We start from the raw sequence: 24,465 nt of genomic DNA on the forward strand, positions 1-24,465 counted from the left end.
ACCCTCCAGCATAAAAGACTGGTTAGAGAATGGTTTTTTAGCAACCGACCATGGTGACCACCTGCGCCACCCTCTTTCAGAACAGATACATCCATCCATCCATCCGTCCGTCCAGCCACCCAGCCAGCCAAGCCAGCCAGCCGAGCCAGCCAGTGTGAGTGAGTCATACGCTGCTCCAAAGCGGCACGCCAATTTAGGTTTTAAAATTCCGGGCTTGCACTGTGCCGTATGAGGCACGCCAAAGTAAAGATCGTAACAATGTGGCCTATTTAAGCTTTAGAATGATCGACAGCATTAATACAATCTTTTTCAATTCTCTAAAATGATATCCTGGCCACACAGACGCTTTGCGACCAAGTAGCCTTTATGCCGTCACGCCGGACCAGGGGTTTGTAACAGGTGCAGACCATGAGAAAAGTATGCTCTCAAATCTGTGGTATTTTTGTAAACAAAAACTCTAATCATGGTGTCTTTTTCTAAGGGGTATGTATTGTCTCAGGGCGTAAATAGGGTATGTAACGATGGTTGAAGGAGAAATACGGTTGAATGAAAGGAGAAAGGTTGACCGATCTAATGAAGCCGAGGAGTGAGAGAGGATGTCGCCCCATGCGCCTAAGATGTATATGATGAAGGATTGGTCGATGAGAGCCCGCTGCCATAAGGTGCCGGATTCTCGTCGGCTTCAGCGCCGCGCAAACCCACAGAAGATAGTAGACATAGACAGAGTATTCTGGGATTGGCAGACAGAACGCCCGAGGCGGAATTATAAGTCTCTAAATTGAGGCCACTTTTGAGTTACGGCAGGAGTGAGAGCAAATTAAGTGAGAGAGAGCACAGGAGTGAGCACCTCAGGGATCCATCTTGGCTTCATTGCTTTTTCTTAATTATGTTAATGAGTTACCCAATTGCGTTTCTAGCAATATTTGTCTTTTCGCTGATCATTTGGTAATCTACCGTAAAATAACTAATGTTTTTTATTTGACATTACTCCAGATTGACTTAAATAATATCGCTTCTTGGTGCTCTCTTTGGCAGAAGGAACTGAACGTTGCGAAATGCAAAACAATGCGAATTTCCCGTAGTCAATCATCCTGTCCCAGTTGCTCTATTAATCATTCTCTACTTGGAGTACCTTGAAGTACACATTACGAATAACCTTCCCTGGAATATTCATATTACCTACATAACATCCAAACCCAATCGCATGCTTGTATATCTAAAAAGCAACTTTTCACCGTCTCGACCTTCACTGAAAAAACAGCTATATATTACCTATGTCCACCCCAAACTCCAGTACGCTTCATCCATATGAGACCCTGGCCATGCATCAGTGAATAATCATTGGAGAGTGTATAGAATCGCTCTGCTCGTTTTATGATCAATAATTACCACCGCACGGCAAGCATCACTACCATGAAACAAACTCTAAATTTCCCTCTCTCGCTGTCCGTCGTAAGGTTTCTCGTATTTGCCTCTTCCATAAGATTTATCACTATAATGAACAACTCAGATCATGCCTGATAATAGAGAGCCGCCGTGGTGGCTGAGTGGTTACGGCGCTCAGCTGCTGGCCCGAAAGACGCGGGTTCGATCCCGGCTACGGCGGTCAAATTTCGATGGAGGCGAAATTCTACAGGCCCGTGTACTGTGCGATGTCAGTGCACGTTAAAGAACCCCAGGTGGTCAAAATTCCCGGAGCCCTTCACTCCGGCGTCTCTCATAGCCTGAGCCGCTTTGGGACGTTAAACCCCTACAAACTAAGCTATAAACCTGATAATAAATGCCACTGATATTTCTGCAAGTGTCGAACATTGCTATAAAGTCGCCATACCTCGCCATAACACCATGACGTATGCACATTCATTTCTACCCAAAACATCCCGTTACTAGAACCACCAACCTGCTGCCCTGGTCGCTAACACCGACAACAATCGCTTTCGTACTTAACTTGCTAACATATTTTGAAGTCCTTTTTTTTATTACTCGCACTCGGCGTTCATCGTGTTCTGTATGAGTGTTCCTTCATTTTTATACGTTCATGCGAAAGAATCTAATTTTATGCTGCAATCTGTTCTACTAAACTATAGCGTATTTGATACCTACCCGTGTGCCTTGGATACGTGCGGTTTTTGTTTTTTCGTTGTTGTTGTTCTTGCCTGTTTTTCCTGCTTTATATTTTTTTTATCTTGTTCAAGAAATTGCAGAATGTCATTCGTATTTCTGCCCCACTCCTCTACAATGATTTCGTAAGCCCTGAGCGTAAAATAAATAAATAAATTGTAAGAAATACAATTGGGGTTTGCTGCCCCAGCGGCCAGTGCCGCCGAAGGAGAGAAAGCTGAAGAAGACGAAGCTGACGCAGTTCAGTTTGCGAAAAAGACGAAGGTGACGCTCTCGAACTCTTGGCTTGGAGCTACAGACCTTACGGATCTACGGACCTGAAGATCTACGCCCCTTACCAGCCTCTACCACGATGACTGACACCCAGAACCTTCTCCAAATGTAAAGACGCAAATCAAACGCACAAGAAATGTGGACAGGCAAAATCTTTGTCGACACAGCGTAGCTCCAAGCCAAGAGTTCGAGAGCATCAGCTTTGCCTTCTTCGCAAACTGAAATGCATCAGCTTCGTCTTCTTCAGCTTTCTCTCCTTCGGCGGCTCTGGACGCTGGGGCAGCAAACCCCAATTGTATGTCTTACAAATCATTTATTTTACCTTCAGGTAAAATAAACCCCACCCGGGCCCTCCGAAGCGCAACCTCCTCTGTGCGGGTAAGACCGCTGGGAGGTTTACCGCACGCAAAGCAATGAGGTCATGTGTGAGGCCCCGGAGGTGCTCCTTTCTCGTTAAAAGGAAGGTGGCAACATGACGGTTTAGGAGACGAGAAAACGATGAGGTTGGTGTCGCTTGACGTCCCGCGGAATCTGCACGGATTTTGGAGTTCAGGAGGTCACGTGGGATTCAAACGGCGCTAATTCGCTGCGGATGGCGTGCTGCCAGACGATGGATGTTTTGGCAAATTTCTGGACTGTGACAGACGAGTCAGTGCAGGCAGGTCGCTTGAAGGGTGTCGATGCGGATGACAATTCAGGCAGTACGGAGCACAGGAATGACGGCCACAGAGCAAAGGATCTCTTGAACAGCAAACAGCTCAGCACAGAAGAATGTTCCGGGTGTCGAAATGCGGACGTCTTTTAAGGGCAGGCTTGCGCGGGCAGTAAACTGCACTTGTCGTTTCGCACGCCTGGATGCTTGCGTCTAGGCACATCGCGATGGAGCCATTCGGCAGCTGTGCAACTTGTTCCGCAATCCGGTCACGAAGGCACGACCCCTTGTGAGTTGGTGTTGGTCCACGTAAATTCATTAATTTATTGTCCCTCAGTTCTGTAATCTGCAAGAGAAGAAGAAGTCGCGGCGGTGGCAGTAAAATAGAGTTCGACGACGCACAAGCCATGAGAGCACTCATTGTGTGCGAATTACTCTCCTTAAGCCTGCGACCATGGCGTCGCTGCTGCCCGGCTCCTCTAGTGCGTTTAGCTGTGCATGATCATGGAGCGCCACAATGGGGACGATGCCTGAAAGGCAAATTACTGTTATCATTGGCTGTCGATTTAGAGCTTGAAAGCGATTCCATTGTGCCCTTGTCAAATGCTGGAATTCTGCTTCGAACGCGAACGCTAGATGACCGATGGCCGTTAAGGATAACGCACTGGATAACATTAGAAGGTAAGTGTAGCAAGAGGCGGCAGAAAGTTAGGTGGGCGGATGAGATAAAGACTCTTGCGCAGATAAGGTGGCCGCAGCTGGGACAGGACATCGTTAATTGGAGAGGCATGGGAGGTGCCTTTTTCCTGCAGTGGGAGTAGTCAGGCTGATGATGATCAAACGAGGCGCGGTTGCAGAACAGCCCTCATGAATAGCTTTGCAAAATATGACCAGACGCCACCCGTTTTACGAAAAAAGGCGTCAAATTAGACCAATCATCCGAATGACCTTCTATGTGGCCGGTGAAATTCAGGCATAACCCGTTTCGAAATCGTGGACCACCAACATAAAAATTTTCATCTTGAACTTTCCTGAAGAGACGTTCCGGGTAAATGGAGTTTTTCACACCGCCAGCTGTTCGCGACTTACATGCACGTAGTCTTGCTCGAGGACTGAAGATACATAAGTCGGCGTAATATCCAACGCAGATTGCAGCGCAGCGGCTTGAGTCAACAGGTCACGGTGAGTGCACCGCACCTTGATGACGTCAGTGTGCAGTAGAAACGTAACGTCAGGAAGATCATGTCGGCGCCATGCACGAGGAATAAAGGCAAGAATAATGTTGGTGACAACAGCCATCCTTGGGCTACGCCACGAAGAGGCGAAAACGATGCGACGGCGTCACCGCTGAGGCATACTGCAAGTTGCCTGCCTTCAAGGAAAGATTTTACAAAATTGCGCACTCTAAGAGGAAAAGGCCGCATGTCGATTAACTCCCCGATGGCAGCATGATTGATGCTACCGTACGCTTTATCGAGGTGCATGGCGCTGATGGCATGTAAATTGTTGCGGCGGGTTGGTGATAACATTCATGACGGCAAGACGGCTAATCCATCTTCGGTACCTATGGACGGGTGAGGGACAAATGGGATGGTAGAACCCATGGTGCTCAAGCCACCACGACAGCACTTGCGGCCAACATTTAGTCTGTCAGCTTGTAGATCGTTGGCGTTAAGGACAAGGACGGAGGTTGCCAAGGTCTGAAGGCGGCTTCCCTGCCTTTGAAATGGGGACACCAATAGCCGATTTCCAGCTCTCTGTCACGGCGCCGTCTACCCATATTTTTTAAATGTGTCGAGGCATTGAGGGAGCACAGCACAACTCAGGTTCTTGTGACCCTTATGCGGAATGGCGTCCGGACCGCGCGTAGTTTTCCGACTGGCATCATCATTAATGCAAACAACTCAGCCGTCGGCGACGAGTTAGCTGCGAAGCATGCGGTGGCAGCTTTGTCTGGGTGGCGGCCACCATGTTGCGTTCCACGGAACGTTCGCTACTAGAGAGTAGCAATCGATGACTTTGCAATGACTGCTCGCACCACGCATGCCACTGCAGCAAATTTCTATTCAGTAGCAGCTATTGCATGCTGATGAGATAGACACAAACCTGTTTTAAAAATATGTGCGCATCTAATGCCCACAGGGGAATGGTTTACCTCCGTCAAAGCTAGCCGGTCTCTCTGCTTATGGATTGGCTTTCAATAAGCGGTAACCTATTGGGATTGTATTACAAGATTCTTGTTTCCAAAGCGCCCATTCTCATCCGGAAAATGCTTAAAAAATAAACGCAAACAGTTCTTGTATAGTTTAATCTCTACAATGCGACGCACAATGTTATTCGAGTGCCAGCCATGGTATAAAGTTAGCGATGATAGCTAGTGCCAGCAGGCTCTATTTTTTCTCAACCTGCAGACGTCCATATTAAGGCCAAGAAAGATGTACCCAGATCCAAAAATTTACTTGTGAGCACATCTGTAGACGCTAAAAAGAGAGCACAGTGGTTGCTTGGCGACTGAAGTCGTTCGGCGGAGGGAGAGTCCTTCCAAAGGCATCACTATTTGTATGCGGCTCTTTGAAAAGACTGCACAGCTGACTACATTCAAAGCATTGTACTCACATTGTCACGAAGAGAATCCCGCTGCTTTCAATGTCTCTGCCACTCCATGGCAAAAGGAATTTGATGTTAGTACCCAGCTAAAAGAAATGCGCAGAGCAAGAGCTTCCGCCATTGTGTTAGGAACTCCCAGAGAATTGGTTATTAATTTTCTTTTATAGACGGCTTGTCAGCATCACTGCTGAGTGTTAACCTTGTTAGATCTCGCGGAAAGTACGATTTATGCCTATATTTTGCAATGTCTCTTAAATTCCCGTCAAAGGTTTCATGACAAGTGCGGCTGGAATTTACACATCATCTACTGTGATCCCGCATAATCCTATTTTCATACATTCACCAGCAAAATAGGTTCTATATGCACGCATTGAAGTTTGATGTTTCGTCGAAATAAGGTCTCATACGTTATACCTGAAATATTGTTTATATTTCATTGAAACATACCAAACTAGACAGCAGAAACATTACGATAACAAATGATTTGATATGGTCTACACAAGCAGACAATGACCCGGTCGTAATCCTTCTATGCCAGGTGGCAGCCTTCTCTCGAAGAGCATTGAAATTTTACCTCTGGGCTCCGTTTTGTCGTTTAGATCGGAATGCTTGAGCGCGATGTATAATCACTTGTTGTTCGGAAGAGGGAGGAATTTTATTAATAATGCGTGCATGAAAGACTGGAGCCGGTGTACAGTGTGCGCATCATTAATCTAAAATGTGTAGAGGTTCAGGTTTGAAGAGATAAATACCGCAGTCCGTAACTCCCAGGTGCAATGCGAAGAAAACGCTGCATTTCGCCTCGGTGGTATGCACACCTCGCCTTTCGATTTAATGACTTCGCGCAGTGCTCGTCAAGGATATTTTTTAATCATGCAGATCATTTCAAATTTCCCTTCGTCTATATCAAAATAGATGGCAGGCATTGTCGTAAGGCTGTTGGTGGAAATAAATGCGATAAATATGCAAGTCCCGTGCACAAAACAAACAAGCAAGCAATGAACCACTCGGGAGCTCAACACATCGATTTTGGGGGGAAGGGAATGGAAAGAGGGCAGCAGGCAGGAAGCCTCAAGAATTTGAGAAGGCCTTGCGCCTAAAGTCAAGACGAAATTGAGCTTCAAGTTTGAACAAAGTTTTCGTTGGCGTCCCTGCGCCTAGTTTGCGTACTTTTGCCGATAAAGAGTTATTGGTTTTCTTGCTTTATTCTGCTGCATAACGCGTGTGCTGCTCTTGTAGACCGCTTAGTGAGCAGTGGCGGCAATCTTCACCGTTGTTTTTCCTCCGTTTTGAAAGTCGAACAAAAATCTTGAGTCGAGCAGGCAACGCAAGGTGGTGGGGGGAAGGGGGGGGGGGGGGGCTGCAGGAATTCTATGTCAGTAAATTGCGCAAGAATATTCCTAAATTTTGTGCCATTAACTATTTACTGAAATTGGCTTCGCGAACTTTGATGAAGCCTCACTTTTTCGCTTGCAAAGAATTTTGAGCATTTTCGTGCTTGCGTCTAACAAAGTATGGAATGAGGCCGAGTAAGGATGATGTATTATTACGACCGCAAGAGCCGTAAGTCCTTCAGAGAGCATATCGCAATATTTCGCTTTGAAACATGGAGGCAGGAGAGGCATTAAGGGAGACATGCATATTATCACCGTTTTATGATTTTTGTCTTGGTATTGCATTGTTAATCTGGGATAATAATGAACTACATCTGTCCTGGCTGCGCACTTCAAATAATTCAGCTTTATTCCTCGAGCAAATATAAATTGCGTAGATGCGTAACATAGAATACACACAACATTTAAGCCATACTGAACAGCCGTCGTTATCAACTTAGTGATGAAGCACACCGGTGCACTCACGTTGTTGGCTTGCTTAGCAAAAGGCTTTAACAAAAAGTGAAGGTTTCTCCGTACATCATTCTTCGTTTGTCTGATTGTTTGCTACATGAGGCTGTCTGTTCTTAATAGAGCACTGAGTATGATTTGATGGTGGCATATGTAGGCAAATAACAGGATTGAAGTAATAAAGACTGACTCTGCTTCCTTTGAAAACTAATATTTCATTTACTTGAGAAGGCAAAAAATTAAACTGAATTCGCCATCTCTGGCCTCATTCCTTATGTAAACTGCGTGCGTCGACAGATTTTTCACTGATCAGAAGTCTCAACTACACGGGCGTTCACATAAAACAGCGAACGGAGAGTACGTTTTGGTGTCGGCTTTACAAGTATGAACCGCGTAGCGGCAACGTTTTTAAATGCTGAAAATGCATATCTTGCTGCCGGAAAAATGTCAATCTACGCAGAAGGAGCCATTGAACTGATGTTCGATGAAAGCGAAAATTGGATGCAGTTCCCGGGTATCCATTAAAACTTATGCAGCCGCGAGCTGCGTGTAGCCAAAGGGTATTGTAAAGGCGGGTCTGAAAATCTGAGTTTCTATAGTAAAACAGAATTATAAGATAATGAGAGCCAACGCATCATGTAAAAAATGTAAAAGGATTCCTAGCGTAATGCTTTCTTGGGTACCTTTGTATTAGCCCCAACACGTACGACCTGGTAGAAAACATCCACGCAACGCTATTGCTCTAAAAACCAAAAAGATTTAGCACATGACTTATAATTAGTTCATAATTCTCACTCCCAACGCAAACAGCACGAAAACTATGCACACACTTGTTTTAAAAAAAGATGAAGTATATTCTTCTTTCTTTGTGAACATCCTTTCAATTTATCTGGATTCACATTTAAATTTCTATAATCATTTTGCAGTAATAATGACCAGAAGTTTTGGCATACATGTATTAATCTCCACAAAAAGTTACTTTCCACACCCTATACACATGTCACTATTATATACATTTATTCATAACCACAGTGTTTGTTGCATATCATCATGGGTAAACACATAGATTTCAGACCATGAACGCCTCAGACACCTCCAGAACCAAGCACTTAAGATCATTAACTTCAGCCGGCACACAGTACCTTCGGTTCCCATTAGTCGATGCCCTAATATCTTACATTGTATTATCTATGCTGAAAGCAAGATTTGACTTGCTCATATGTCACCCATTGAATAAAACTATAAGCGTAAGCATCTGCACTCCCTCTCAGATGCAAATAAATAAGCATTTTCACGCGGCGGTGACAACGCCGTCGGGAAACGACGAGAAGAATGGCGTAAAATTGAAAGCACTTATTAGATGGACTTGCGCCCACAGCGGCACTGGCAGCAACATACTTGTTCGCCGGTCCTCGAACTGAATGCCAGCTGCAATGGGACGCGCTCAATTTCAAGCTGACCAGACAAGTACGAGAGAAAGCGCCAAAAGCAACTGCAACAATCTTGAACAATGTAATAACCGTTGCGCGTGTATCCGATCATTCGAGATAAATATGGTCACGTTTCGCTTCGCAGACTGATAACACTGCGAGCCGGCGGCTTTGAGCATTAACAAACTAACAGTGCAGAGCTTCAGAACACCAGATTCGCTGTAAAACAACTTTTACCAAAAACGAACAGAAATTATGACACACATACGGTATTCTCTACTGCTGTGTCATTATGTAATCCTCTGTTCATATTCCTTAAATCATGTTGGTCGGAACATGCGTTCGAACAAAGCGTGAAATTACATCTGCGTGATGTTTAATCATATTGCCAAAACTGCAAGCACCTTTGTTTTTTTCATCAACGATTTCCTAGCATTGAACAATATTATATTTTAATTGGTCGGCCGTTGTGTTCATAGATACTGTGATTATAATACTGTTTCCATTTGTATTTGCTAAAATTTTTATTTGCCTTAATTACTTTAAGCACTCTTTGGCAGGAGGTCTTCCAAACTGTTGTACTGTGGGACCTAGTGCTGTACAAGCATCTATTTGTATACGCGTGCGTATGGATAATACATTCAATAAAGTGGAACGGAAACTGAAGTGTTGTGTCGTTTCAAATTTCGGGCATGGTAGCGCTTCTTTTTCTTGATATCGACTTGCTATACTGGCATGAGCCAACTGTCCTCTCAAAAACATCACTTGATGATTACGATACTCGGTAGAGTATTTTGAGCGTAGCTATTAAGGCGATTGAACAAAAAGTGAATGCAGACGGAAGGAAGCAAGGAAGGAAGGAAGGAAGGAAGGAAGGAAGGAAGGAAGGAAGGAAGGAAGGAAGGAAGGAAGGAAGGAAGGAAGGAAGGAAGGAAGGAGGGAGGGAGGGAGGGAGGGAGGGAGGGAGGGAGGGAGGGAGGGAGGGAGGGAGGGATGAAAACTTCGCTGAGGCCAGCACTAAGGCCCAGAGAAGAGCGCTTGCTCAGTCGAGGCCCGCTGGTAATCTGCCGATTCCGAGTGAAGCCACGCACTGCAGGAAGGCGGGGAGAGAAAGGGAAATAGGGAGATGTGACGGCAGTGTTACATCAGTAGAGATTGTGTTCTGTGTCAGCCCTAATCTGTGGACAACTAGGACAGTGAGCTGCGTTATGCCATCCAAACTAGTGGAGCATTACAATTGCGCGGAGAGTGTTAGTCTGAACGTTTACGAAGGATGTGTGCTTTTTTTTGCGTTGAGTGATGGGTGAGGTTTGGTAGTGGGCATTGCCGAAGGGATTGTCCACGTTTTGACACTTTCGCTATTCGGCAGCCTGGGGTTCAACTTGTCATTTTGGCGGCGCATTACCGGAGCATCGGCCGTCGGAACTCCCAAGACTGCGGCGATGCGGTCGGCGGCGCTTGGTCTCAGCTACTGAGTTAATGTGTGGAATCAAGAAGGAAAGCTGCGCATTCAGGCCATGCATTGAAATGGGCTGTAAATGATCAGGGTCCAGATTCAACTCTTCGCTGCTGCCAGCTGATAAATCGCTCATTAATAACGTCAATAAAACAAAGTCTGAACCTGGACACAGAGCCTTGGAAGATGACGGCATACTGTGTGCAGCTGTAAACATCATGTAAACAGGAATGAAAGCGTGGTTTAGAACTCCTTGAACGCATTGTGAGCAGGTAAATATTCTCACAATGTGAGCGGATAATAGTAAGCACACAGCGTTTTCCACGTGCAAATCAGGCACGTATGCCTGAACAGCGTCAGAACTGTCTATGCTTATAAGAATATCGTTGTCTAGTGTACGGCGCATTGAGTGTTATGCTTGAACAAAAAAGATCCCGGTGGCTTCATGAGCAATAGATCCGCCTTTGTGTGCCGCTTGCACTGGGCGCAATATCTGTAACGTCCGGATGGTGTCGATGGCCAAAATAGTGCGACAAGCATGATTCAGAGAAAGGGGGATAATTCTTACCAGCGTTGCACGGGCCCGCAATGTGACCGTTTATTCACAGCTTGCTTTTGACAGTTTGACTGACCGGACGTGTTTACACATATGCGTTTTAAAAGGAAATGTAAAAATTTGAAAGGTCCTGAAAAGAAAATTTGAGGGGCCACTAAAGCTACACCTTAAGGGTATGACATGATAGAGTTAACGGGAAAATACCAATATGCGCAGAATTGATCGCTCTCTATTTCACACTAACGCTTAAAGCGTCCCGTCTATCCCACGCACACAGTCACCTGTCTATTTCACACTCATATATCGCTGGGAGTCGCCACACCACCACTGGGGAAGTGGTGCAGCGGCTAGCGATGCGCCACGGCCACGCGATAGCAGCTGCTGCCATCTGTAGGGCTGGTGCGACTCAGGTTGCTTTTCCCGAGAAACCTCTCGCGACCAATCATTAATTTAACTGCAACATGCCATGGTGGTCTGTTTTCTCACAATCCGGTGGGCAGGTTGTGATGACGTCACAAGGTGACGTGTCCTAGGTGGCCCACCTAGGTTGCTTCTCTAGCATTTTTTCGTGGATTTTTCGCTCACGGTCAACGATGCTGAAGTCGACGTCGGCTTTATGCAACATGGGTTCTAACGCTGTCGCGTTAAAACACGCGCTGTAGTTTTGTCATACACGAGATAATGGAGAAATTGTGGAGAGGGGGTTGAATCGTTGGAGTTTTCTACCAGTGTAAAAGTTCTCGGTACGGCTTCAAGTTTGAACGCTACCGTCAAGCTTCTTCTAAGGACGGAAGCAACGAAAATTTAAACAGTGACGTACGGTCTCTTTGCACTCGGCCATTAGTTCAAATATTATCTGTTGCTCTGCGTATGTGGTGTCACATCTCTCTCTTGAGTAAGCCGGCCATGGTTGCACCGGAATGTTGTTGGTTACAGTGAATTCACGTTACTTATAACTATAATTCGGTCAGCTCTGCAGTTACAAAAGGGAATTATTCGTCTGTTGGGAACAGGGTGAAGATGCAGCAATTATTATGTCACGTTGATGAGGAGGTGGTGACCTAACCCATCGGAAACGCTGGCCACAGAAAATATGGTACAGGAAATTCCAAGGTGTGGGCTCAAAAATCGGTGTTTGTTGCACCTAACTTAATCAGAAATGCAATTATGTTGTTTTGCTCACATACGTGGCTTTATATAATTACACGTTTTTAAAAAGCCAGACGGTAAATACGCAATACAATAATAAGTATTGCTCTGTATAATTCGGACCTCACCTGTTTGTTTTTTTTGTTTTTATGATGTGTAACGTCCCAAAGTGACTCATGCTATGAGGGACGCCGTAGTGGAGGGCTCGGGATAATTTCGACCAATTGATGTTCTTTAGCGTGCACTGGCATCGCACAGTACACGGGCATCTTCTGCGTTTCGCCTCCATCGAAACGCGACCGCTCTTCCCTGGATCGAGTCCGCGTCTTTCGGGTCGGCAGCCGAGCCCTATTACTACAGAGCCACCGCGGAGGGTTACCTCAAGTGTTACGGACATGTTACTTGTATTATTATCTTCTTGCTGTGCATATTTATATTTTTGTATATAACCGACTCACGACTGTAATGTTTGTACCGCGGGGGTAATAATAAAAAAGACCAGTCTAAAAAAAGTGCATTTGTTCTAATGAGCACTGAAAGATATCAGCGCGCTGTTAAGGACCACTTCCCCGACTTAGCTTTACCCTCCTTGCGTCGCCGTCGCTAAGCCCAGGTGGGGTGGCACGTTTCACAGCAACCGATACTAGTGCCTTCACCATTACTCCTTCTCGCCCCAACATTCGACGCGTCTCTAGACTGTCTGGCTCAGTGTCCAGCTACATCCGCCATCTCACAAACACCTATCTTTTGCGGCAGCCTATGTCCTTCGCCGCAGACTCCAACATTTCTAAATCTTCACCACTCACACCGTATTCATGCTACCCAATATTCTGAAACATTCCAATGGTGCGGAGACATGACTACTGTAGCACACATTACTTGGACATGTCCCCGCAAACCACAACGCTTAAAGCCGCCCAATGTCGCCTTGGAACAGTAACAGGTATTTGCAGCTGACCCGCGCAGCCCTCGAGACCCGGGAGGGGCTCATCACCATCGCAACCGAGCCCTGCCCACCCACTCCTATCAGCTCCATCAGGATGTAAAAAGTGTTTATTCCATCCTGCACTTTCTATAGCCCTTGCCGTGCTGTCCGCCTTGCTTTCCTCCTCCGGTTTTCTTGCTTCACGACAGACCTCTTTCGGCTAGTGCTCTCTTCTGTCTTGGCCTAGCCTATAATGGGCGCATGAGAACGGCGATGGAAAATTTACATCTGCTTAAGCCCTTTTACATGTTGTTCACCACAAAGAAACGATACCGGGGTCAAGTGGTTGAGCTTCCGCCTCACATGCGGGAGGTGCGGAGTTCGATACACAGTGCTGTCGGGTACCCACCGTTGATACGGTGGGTACAAGCTTTCATCTGGCCTGCTGCTCGGCTTATCTGGGGTGAAGTGCTTGGAAAATTGGTCTTCGACCCCACCTGAGTAATCGAGAATACCTTGTGTCATGGCTTCTATTGGCCATAGGTGCCCTTGCGCCATAAAAGTCCATACTCATCATCATCACAAAGAAATGATAGTTGGGGTGTCACCGAACAGAGTATAATTGTCCCAAAAACGCTAAGTGCTTACCCTTAACCCAAACTTGATGCGGATGAAAACATGGACTATGATGTCTTTTCTCAGCGCAGTGCTCTTTATAACGGTCTAAGGAAGAAAATCGGTCTCAGCAGCCAATAAGTTTCTCCGAGAAAAAAGAGGTAGCCGAGAGAAGGTTGCGAGCAGCCGCATATTAAGCTCCACCTGTTTTTCGAGTTTGACAGCAATTTTACTGATTTATTATTTATTTGTTTATTGCTCAAAGGCCCCCTCTAAGAGGTATTACATAAAGGGGTGGGCGTCAAAAACGGTGCAAAGGGTTGGCGATGATTTTCAGTGGCTGTTTTTATCTCGTGATGAATGAAGTGCTTTTTACACCCCCAATAAGTAAACGAACGATGTGCGCATCACACAATGCGTCTTCTAATTCTGAGGATACCATATGAAACTAGAAAGGACGCAATACATTTCAATGCACAGAGAAGTGCGCAAGCTTTTGGAGGTTAATATTTTATGGTCCTGGGGCATTCGAGCAAAGCGAGATAGAATCATGACTTGAGAACCTAGATGTTCATGACATACAGGAGGCAAGAGGCCAGGGCCGGAAGGAAGCAGACGAAGTGTAAGTAAAATCATTAAAACAACTTTGGTATTTTAAAAGGAGTAATCGCTAAAGAGACGAGCCGCACTTCTCATCTCGAATACTTTAGTCGATGGATTGGCAATGCAATACATTGGTCGAGGCACGGCCCTTCTTGCACAATTCTGCAAGCATTCTGTGATTAATCCTTCAAGAGCATAAAAAGCCACATGGCATCACATCTCACTTTAAAGATTCTCCCCGATATTGTTATTATTCCTTCGCTCAGGGCTAAAAGGACGAGAAAAAGAAATTTTCGTCTAGACTGGCGTTGAAACAGTGTTGAGAGCGTTGGCGGCTTGTAAGGCTTTAAACTGCCCGCAGATTTTTTTCTTGTGTGCGTGTCTAACCAATACCTTTCAACGGACTTTTGCTGTGCTTTCGAAAGACTAGCACATAAGGAATACGAGAAATAAGCGCGTACAGTCGACGTGTATGGTAGTCTCAGCTTCAACAAAGACTTGAGCCTTATCGTCCCAAGCAAGCGCTTGCGCTTGCTTGCGCCGGTGCCAGTGTTTTGAGGTGAATTATAACCCGCGGAGATTGTGACGCAGACCGGCTTCGTGTTATGTGGGTATGGTAAAGGCGCTTCTCGGAAAGCGTCACCGCTTTTGCACCACGACATATTGTCGTGTCATTTTTTTTTCGTTGTCATCGATTGTTCCTCTAGTGGCAGCTCTCACAGTAACAAAAGAACTATAGCGCAACCAAGACGAACACAAGAAAGGACCACGCAGGACAAGCGCTAACTTCATCTAACTTTATTCACTGACAGCGCAGCAAATGTAAGTAGAACCCATGACATGCCCACCCGGTGGGCAGGTGAGCAGCCTGCCGCAAAACTGGCTTCAGACAAACGGACAAACACACTACGACTAAATGCGGGGAATGGCCACTATGAGTGCTAGCGCACTAAAAATCACTACAATTCGTGCTGCGCCTAGACTGCCTAACTGCAGGAATGCATGCGTGCTGACCAGGGTTCCAGCTTCCGATGGCGCTATTGCTCTGGTTCTTTTTTCGTGGTGAAAGATCTCCCCTGACGATTCCTTAAGCGATCGCTCGGTCGACCCTCTTCCTTGGTAGAGGTCTCGCCTGTCGCTTTCCAAGGCGATCGCGTTCTCGACGTGTGGCAGCAGTACTTGTAGAAGACTCAGTCCATGTCGAAACCATTGCGTCAGGTCATAGCAACACAGCGTAGGAAATTTCTTGAGGTGAATCAAAATGATCGCTAAATTTCAAGGGCGGAATGACAGAGACTTTCGCGTCGCCATTGCGTACTTGGTGATTCATTCTGACGGAGCAGGCGTTCGCCCTCCTTGCCGGCACGTGGCGCAATCTGGCGCTCTATTGGTGAGTGTTGTGTAGAGGGTGGCATGCTATTCGCCGCCTGTGCGCATGCGCTGAAAACTTCTGCACACTGCCGCTGTCAGGAGTTACAGCATTTTTCTTTGGTTCACCGTAATCGTCTATCCTTACAACATAGCTACTGTAGCTGATAATTGTAATGTCTGCGCAGAATACCCAGGGCAGCTCGTCGGTATCGTCAACGAATACTTAAAGCAAAGCGAGAACGAATATTTCTAACCTCGGCTAGGAACCGTTCGATGCACTTGTGCCAGTCCTAGAAGCGCAGCTTTGCGCGGAAGGTAACCGGTCAGACTAATATTTTTGTCAGAGGTGCTGAAATTTAGCCATTACATGAATTCCTGAAAAAATGCCGATCCCGCCGCGGTGCCTCAGTAGTTAGCGCGCTAGACTACTGATCCGGAAAACTTGGTTTCGAACCCGACCGTGGCAGCCGCGTTTCGATGGAGGCGAAACGTAAACGCGCCCGTGTGCTGTGCGACGTCAGTGCACGTTGAAGATCCCCAGGCTGTCAAAACTATTCCGGGGCCCTCCACTACGGTACCTCTGTCTTCCTTTCTTCTTTCAGTTCCTCCTTTATTCCTTCCTTTAAGGCGCGGTTCGCGTGTCCGCCGAGATGTGAGACAGATACTGCACTATTTCCTTTCCCCAACAGCCAATTTTGCATGAAACGGTAAAGTTCATTCGATTTATTAAAGATATATCCAGCACCGAGATTTTGTACCCCTCTTCAGTTTTATCCATATCTTGTTTATGCCAGGGATCCCATACTCAGCAAGCATATTCTAGAACTCACTGGCCGCAACACTACTCATCGCTCAGGAAACTGTCACAATCGAAGCTTTGAGAGCGCATATTCGTCACCTCTCTCGTACTCCCGCACACCATCTTGCCAGTCTTGCTGCTAACCGGCCGAGTACATCGTTTGCGAACATTATTGATGCCCATCGCAACTTCCTACCAACCCAATTTGCACCAGCCTTTAGACCGTCTTCTCCATTATGGAGTCTGCACCAACCTAGTGTGCTTCCCTTCATACCGGGCATCAAAAAGAAGGCTCATTTATCGACGGCAGCACTAAAACAGAACCTCTAGAAAATTTGCATGAGAAACACGGACACCGACTCCACCTATACACCGATGGCTCAGTGACCCCTTCCAGTTCCTCAGGCTCCGTAGTCATCCCCGTAAGGACCCTAGTTAAGAAAGTGAAAACATCACACCGGACTTCGTCGACTGGTTCAGAACTTACTGCTATTCGTGTCGCCGATGAGCATATCAGTGAAGAAACACCCCAGCAATGGTCTGTTTTCAGTGATTCAAAGGCAGCCCTCCAAGCGTTACAATCTACTCTTCGCCAAGGGTCCCATGAACAACTTGTCGCCGAAATCCGAGAGCTGCACCACACAGCCATCAACAAAGGGCACGATATTGTTTACCAATGGATGCCTGGACACAGCGGCATCGCAAGCAACCACCTCGCGGACGAGGCCGCGCGAACTGCTCACCATGAGGGTGATTGCGTGTCCATCCCCATTTCGAGAGCCGACGCAGCGGGTAGGCTTACACCACTCTCGCGGGACATCAAGCTTGCCGCGTAGAATTCAGGCCAATTCTCGCATTCGCGTTTAAAAACCTTAGAACAAGATCTGAAGCTTCGGCTTCCATCAGGCCTACCACGACGTAAAGCAACTTTGTTCTCTCGCCTATGGCTTGGTGCAGCTTTCACCAAGCGCTACTCCTTCTTAATAGTTATGGTTGACAGCCCTGCATGTGTTATCTGCTGGTGTGATGATATGGCCCACATTCTTTGTGAATGCCCTGCCTACAGCGCCGAAAGAGTCTCTCTGCCGTGCACTGGAGCATCTAGACCTGCGCCCACTGACGGAAACGAAGATTCTCGGCCACTGGCCACGGCGGTCGTCGGCAGTGAAGGCCTCCAAGGCACTGCCCCACTTTTTGAAGTATTCTGGCCTGCACGATAGGCTGTGACTTTCCTGAACGCTGTGACTGTACATAGTGACTAATTTTCTGCAACTCTCTTTTCTCCCTCATCTTTTTCTCCCCTCACCCCTTTCCCCCCGTGCAGGGTAGAAAACCGGCTATTCGTCTGGTTAACCTCTCTGCCTTTACTCCTCCTCCTTCCTAGAACTTACTGAACGTTAGCCTTCTTCAATTTTCTAAAAAAAATTATCTTTATCGGTGGCTCAGGAGTTATGCCGCTCGGCAGCTGACCCGAAAGATGCGGGTTCGATCCCGGCCTTGGCGGCTGAATTTGGATGAAGGCGAAATTTTAGAGGCCCGTGTACTGTGCGATGTCAGTGCAGGTTAAAGAACCCCAGGTGGTCGAAATTTCCGGAAGCCTTCACTACGGCGTCCCTCATAGCCTCAGTCGCTTTGGGACGTTAAGCCCCCATAACCCATAGCCCTTTCAGGTAAAATTTGTTGCACTGATAATTTCCTGCACATGAGCAGCATAAATAAAATAAACAGAAGCACGCCCCTATTCTTTCCTCAGTTTCAGTGACTGGTGGCTTTCTTCGTATTTGTCTGTAGCGAGTCATGAAAAAATGGCGTGCAGAGCTCTTTTCGAATGCAGTGTTTTCATGTGGTAGGCTGAGAAAGGTTTTCTCAGTTCCCATGGCGCCGAAAAACTGATCCAAAACATGAGTTGAATCTTAATTTTTCAAGGGCTTCTCATTCTGCCTGATGCATTGTCTCTTTTTTAGAAGCGAAGCGGGGCAAAATGTGACATTTTAAACTTTTAAGTGCCACTGAATTTTACTACGTTCCTCTACAGCGAGCCTTTTCAAATTTAAGACCGCATTTTTTACAAATTGACAAATAATCCGAGTACATTTGTTTCGCAATACTTCTCGATGACATAATGAAGGTGAGAACTTGAGTTTTTTTTCGGTTTCACTTTACACTTCCGTAAATCTGCAATGGGTTCGCACGTTATTAAAAGACGATAACAGGGCCAGAGCTGGTAAACGTTTCTCATGCCCAACAAGGCGAAAGCGCCTGGCGACAGCGCTACTGACGCCCATTGAAGCAGTAAGCAAAGCCAACTCACTGTTTTAGGGAATCTTTAAACCGTTCGCTTTATTTACGGCTTTGTATCTGCGAAAATGTCAGGACAAAGGCGGCTTCGTAATATGCCGGAAGCATGCTTTGGTTCACTTCTGAAGGAAGAAAAATTACCGACTCCTAGAAGCAAATCATTACCGCCTTGAAAGGCACATTCGGGACGCGGATTACCATTCCTGAGGTGCCCATAAGTGCTCTCTGAGAGATTAAATGGCATTGGGAGATGTGCTTTCTCTGCTTGGTTCTTAATTAGCTTCCCCGCTGCTACAGTCGCTTTAGCTTGGCATGCAGCCATTACTTTTATTTCTTATCATCTTACTCGGTCTTGATTATGTTTGCTCCGCACTAGTTCCCTGTTGTACAGAAGACCGTCTAGTTGTTAAATTAACTCCTTGGCAGGTGAAATAAACAACTTTCTTACGCGCTTCAACGAAAGATCTGAACAATTATGTTTCATGCCGAAAACTCAAATTGTTCTGATTAGACTGAAAATTGCCTATTTTTGTCCCCAGCGTGATTCAGCAAGCAGATGACATTTAGTTAGAAGAAACACAGTCCAGTACTTTAGTGTTCATCGTGTTGCATGCGTTTCAATGCTGCTGTTTCTTTTGTTGCAGGAACAAAAACCATTAGCGTCAACAAAGTCGGAGCCAAGAGCAAATAAAACCATGCGTTATAAGAGAACAATTTTAATATGAACTACAATGGAACTTATTGTCAATTACTTAATATGTCCTACTTTCGGTGGCAAAAGAACCATTTGGAGGCCAATAATCTCGCGAAACACACGACGGTCATCAGTGCAATCCACAGTTAGATACACCGATAATGCAATTGGATGTCTGCAGAGTGCCAAAGCAGACAAACAATCTACGTCAATTAGAAATGCAGTGCCTCAACTCCACTTCAATCGTAAAAAACACACACAAAAGTAGCCTGGCTCAGGTTAAGATGAAGTGCCATAGTGTGAAAACAACGACTCGCAAAGGAGCCGCTACCGTTTCTTAGCTGCAGTGAAATCTCAGCGTAGCAATCTGCTCTTTTTTGCAAACCCAAAGTTGTATTCATAGAAATGGTGCCTCGCTTTTTGGCCTTGGCCGCAATAACTGCATGAGCAAAATACCAATAAGCTTTCTGAGAAATGTCACCGTTCCATGCCAAAATAAGGCCGCGTACGCAACCTTCGTAACCACCTCGGTTCCCTTGCTTAAGAGGGACATTTATGAGTCCAGCTTTGATTACTACTCCAAAATAATCTAGGTCGTCATTTGATACCAGAGAGAAAACCTAACGTAAAATCTGAAAATGCCTATTAGAGCACATAGTAGGAGATGCGTGAAAACCGAAAAAAAAAGATGAAAACAGCCACAGTTCTCCAAAGTTCTCACCGCTCGCTGATGGATTGCACAAGATACCAAGCAATGAAATATTTGAATACACAAGTCAATGTTTTGGTATGCACTGAAATTCTAACTCCCTCCGACGTCGTCAAGCTTCAAAAATTCTCACATGACAAAATTCGCATATCAGTCGAAAAAGCTGCACTTATTTTCCGGGTTCATCATTGACCCTTCCGTGCAGTGGAATGCCTTGGCAAAAACCGCAAAGTGGCGCACAAGTTTGTTGCAGTCAACCGAGAAGGGCTTTTTGACGTCCTGCCGGGTGCACGTCATGTGGCAGATGGTCATGAAAAACACCTTCTCTTCGTTAAGCTCGGTGCTTATCTACGTTGTGTTCCCGGCTTCACTTGCTGCGTCCAGGAAAGCGGACTAAGCTATTTGAAGCGCCGGTATTTCAGGAAACACGCTCTTGCCACGGCGTAACTCGCTTCTGTTAAAACACCTGTTTTAGCCTCGAAAACAGAATGCGAGCGCACGCTGAGGAACGAGTCGACCAGCCGTCCGTCGGGGTGCCATTGGAGTCCCTCCTGGTCGAGCGCCTTGACCAATTCTATGGCGACCGAAAAGCCAAACCCGCCATAGAACATGGCCAGAGTGCCTTTGCTGTAAAATAGTGGGTGGTTCAGCGCACCGATGACGACACCTAGAGCGTTATCTACGTAATCGTACTCGAAATAAAGCAGGCCAAAGTTCTCCGGCATCTCACGGATTGTTTCGAAGTCCGGCTTTCTACTGATCGTTCGAAAGCTCTGGCGCGATTTTATGAAGTATTCGCCAAAGGGCGGTTTCTTTTCTGGAAATGCTTCAAATAACTCCTCCATGTTTGTATCGTTGAGAAATTTGGCGGGAGGCCGCAGCCGCAAACTGGCAGCGCGAAGCTTATCAGTGGCCAAGGCTCTGCTCTCCGAGTCCAACCAGGTGGAATCGTTGACCAAGTACATAGCCGTCGACACAAGGCGGTCGAAGCCGGCGTCGACCAGTTCCTTGTCGCTCTGCGTCAGCCGCGAGGCAAAGCGCAAGGATAGCAGGAACACCCTGTAAGGCACCTCGATGTGGAATCCGCAGAAGGCGGGTCGCAAGCTTCTTGCTGTCCTGCGGTCGCCGTAACGTGAAACCAGAAGGCCGCTGTCAGACACCGGCGTGTAGTGCTGGGCAAACTGCCAACCCAGAAAATCCAAGATATCATCGTTGGTGTACATATTGAACAGGTTGGCCACTGTTTTCAAGAAATGTGCATTGGTCGTGACAACAACGTCCTGATCAGTCAGTTTCGGGTTCAAGGCGGTACCGCCCTGCAACTGCTGCAACCATCGGCGGGAATTTTTGTGGGCAGTGTACATTTCGAGGTCTTCTATCAGGAACACGGCCGAGTGTTTAGGCGATACATATAAAGCCTCGTAGATAGTGTCAAAAATGTCGCCCTCCATGTCGGCCGTCTGAAGCGCCCGTTTCTTGTTGGCTGATTTGGCGTCGCCGAAAAGGGCTACGTAGAAGTACATCCAGTACTTGAAGTAGGCGTCTTTCCCCTCTCTTATGACCGCGCGGTGCTGTTGGCGATAGAGGGTGATCAGAGGAGCCGGCGCCAAAATAATTCTGCGCCTACCTTTGAATGCACCTTTCCGCACCAAGGACACACTCACCTCGAACCAGAAAGGAGCCTGCCAATTGTAGGCCAGATTGACAAGCACGCCTAGCGCGTCAACATCTTGTCTTGGTGGATTCGGCCAAGGCAGACTGAGATTGTTAAGAAATTTCCGAAAATTCTTCAAGTCTGTTCCGTATGTTGAAGCGTTGCTCATGCAAGACTCCAGCATAGCCAGTGCCTTGTTGGCCACGGGGAACGCCTTGGATCCTTCCTGCAAAGTTGTGCTCAGGTCCAGAAGCCACGAGTAGACCATGTCTACCATCGCGGACGTGTCAAAATCTCTAATGTCTTCTCTTTGTTTGGGCGGTGACCAGTTGAAGCATACATGGGCGCTGAAGTCATTGCAGGGGTCGAACTTCGTCCCTCGAGTCTCTTTGAGAAGGCTTGCATGGAAAAGGCAGTCGTCTGTCACGCAGAAGCCGTCCTTTACTTTCGGTGTCGTCGTGCGGATTAGGAAGAAGATGGTGACTAAGACAAATAGCATGGTGGCTATAACAACCATGCTCGTGAGCAACCCCTTCATGAACACGCCTGCGCTGCTCCCGAAGGTCTCACGAGGACTTCTCACCTGAAGACGAAAAAGAGGTTTGTATTACTCGACCTGGAATTGCTTTGTTATGGCATGAAAAGGCTTAAGTCTGGGTATGCATCCTTCCCCGCATTCGAGTACTTGTGACAATCGAGTACAAGACAGTCCTTGTGCAGGGCCAAACCTAATTTAGGTTGCTTTGGCCTAAAACACGTGTTATTTTTACTTTCATTGTGTTATAAATAAAGGTATACTTCTACGCTTGACGTTTGCGGTTGAAGGCAACGAGATTTGCCCATGCAGAAGGGCATGCAAATTATCGTAGTGAAACGTTCCACCGGTGGTAAAGAATTGAAATGCGAGAGAACTTAGTTTGTCGCCTCATAAGAAAATTCCGGTTTCTTTGTGAAGAAATTCTCTGATCTGTCGAAAGAGTCACGTGGTCTTGTGATGTCGTGAGAACTGACCCAGTGTGGCTGGTGTCAACCTGCTCACCGGACGGTCAGCTAACTGCCCACCGTTGCGAAATTCGATGGAATTGCCACCCGCCCATCTTGGCGCTGAGCATGAGTCTTAACGGAGCTCGGTATGAACAAGCCTCGCCAGTGGTTGTGTTTAAAAAAGCCACCTTCTTGGGCAGTGTTGGTTCGCTTAATCGCTGCGCCACTGCGCCAGTAGTCGCATGAGAGCTCTCCGCGATCTATTAATGCGATTGAAAGGGTTGTGACGCCATGAATACAACGCCACCATCAATAGACCTATGATAAAGCGTCGCTAAGGTTGAAAATGGGAAGATCCCTAATTTGGAAATTGGTCCACCCTCTAAATTTTCCAAGAACCTAGAAATGTTTGTTATGGCAAACCCCGAAGAGGAAATAGGCAGTTCAGTGGGTATACGTGGGTGGAATAAAGTGGATTAGCAAGCCTAATTAGTAAAATGTCATAACCCAATTGAAGGCACTGAATATTCTTGAATGTGATAGCTCATGCATACCATGTAAGGTCTATAGAACATGATCTAACATTTCTTTCAGCGGGAAAATCGCCAATAAATTGGACAGTCTTTATAGATACCATAGCAGGCAGCCTCACCGCTATGGCATTTTCTTCTTTAACAATGTTGCTAAGGCGGCCCCCAAGTTTTTTTTTCTTTTCCGAACATAAAGCAAACTTTATATTGAGAACTTCCTCCGCAAGAAGTAACGCTCCAGTTCCAAAATGTTTAAAATGAAGCGCCCTGCTCAGAACCAAAATAAAGCTAGCGTTAGCGTTAGTGGGAACGTCATCTAATTTCATCTGCTTCGTTAGGATGCTTCCCATAAAAAACCAAATGCAGTTCAAATCCTACCATGCCCCGGTTATGGAAGGCACGTCCGCATGAAATGTTCAAATCGGCAGCTCACCATCTCGGATAAATCGAAGTTCTTCATACCCAGCCAATTGGGGGTCAGTAAGGTTCCTCTCCTTGGTATCACCTTGGAACCCTTGGCTTGAGATGCCGGATCCCCGGCAGGCGCAGCATCCGATACTAAGCCGGCGGGAGCTGCGTCACATGGTGGGGCATCTGCGCTCTGCGGGTAAGCCACGCTAGTCTCGGCCGCGCCTTTTTTGGTAGAAGTCATGCCAGGAGCGCTAGAAGGTTGGGTGGGGGCCACCGTGACGATCACGCCCTCCTGCTTCTTCGGTTCGCCGTAGAGAGCCCCACCTACGCCAGAGGCCATTCCGACAGTTTTTTGACGCGAGTGCTTCAGAGCTGAACTTTCGTCCCGAGCTTGCTGCGATGGTTGAGTCTTTTTACGAGACAGGGCTTCAGGGCCACCAGCGCCGCTTGCCTTTCCGGGCTTCAAAGCGGGATTATCTGAGTATGGCGCCGTTGGTATCACTTTGATGGCTCCGCCCTTAACGTGGCTGGTGGCGCTGCCGGCTACTGAGCGTCGACGGTGGTTGTCGGTAGTGCTCACTGAAGACCTGCGAGGTCTTTTAATGGATGATGCAGTTTTGACTGTCTCCTCTATACCTTGCGGCGGGGGAGATTCGTTCTTTCATTCGACGCAGACTGGTGCACCGGGGCCGCGTCTCTTCCGAGAGGACAGCTTATGACATCTCTCCGTCTACATTTGAAGGGCCTCGTTACCCGTCGGGAGCGCCTGGTCCGGTAGGCATAA

General features: G+C 46.8%; 1 protein-coding gene across 1 annotated transcript; it reads right to left on the bottom strand.

The window, feature by feature from the left end:
- Positions 1 to 20,500: 20,500 nt before the first annotated feature.
- Positions 20,501 to 24,021, bottom strand: LOC144097909 (endothelin-converting enzyme 2-like). Its single transcript, XM_077630511.1, has 2 exons — positions 23,704 to 24,021; positions 20,501 to 22,339 (listed from the first exon to the last, which is right to left on the bottom strand). Exons 1-2 carry the CDS (start codon positions 24,019 to 24,021, stop codon positions 20,501 to 20,503), a joined length of 2,157 nt encoding a protein of 718 aa, XP_077486637.1.
- Positions 24,022 to 24,465: the final 444 nt, after the last annotated feature.

Source organism: Amblyomma americanum, chromosome 7, assembly GCF_052857255.1.
Source record: "Amblyomma americanum isolate KBUSLIRL-KWMA chromosome 7, ASM5285725v1, whole genome shotgun sequence".
Classification (NCBI taxonomy): domain Eukaryota; kingdom Metazoa; phylum Arthropoda; class Arachnida; order Ixodida; family Ixodidae; genus Amblyomma; species Amblyomma americanum.

Bases quoted from the DNA above. Each gene is read 5' to 3' on its own strand.
- LOC144097909 (XM_077630511.1), bottom strand. From the start codon at position 24,021: ATGGCCTCTGGCGTAGGTGGGGCTCTCTACGGCGAACCGAAGAAGCAG. The intron at 22,340-23,703 runs GTGAGCTGCCGA...TTTCGTCTTCAG, and splicing joins ACTTCGATTTATCCGAGATG to GTGAGAAGTCCTCGTGAGAC.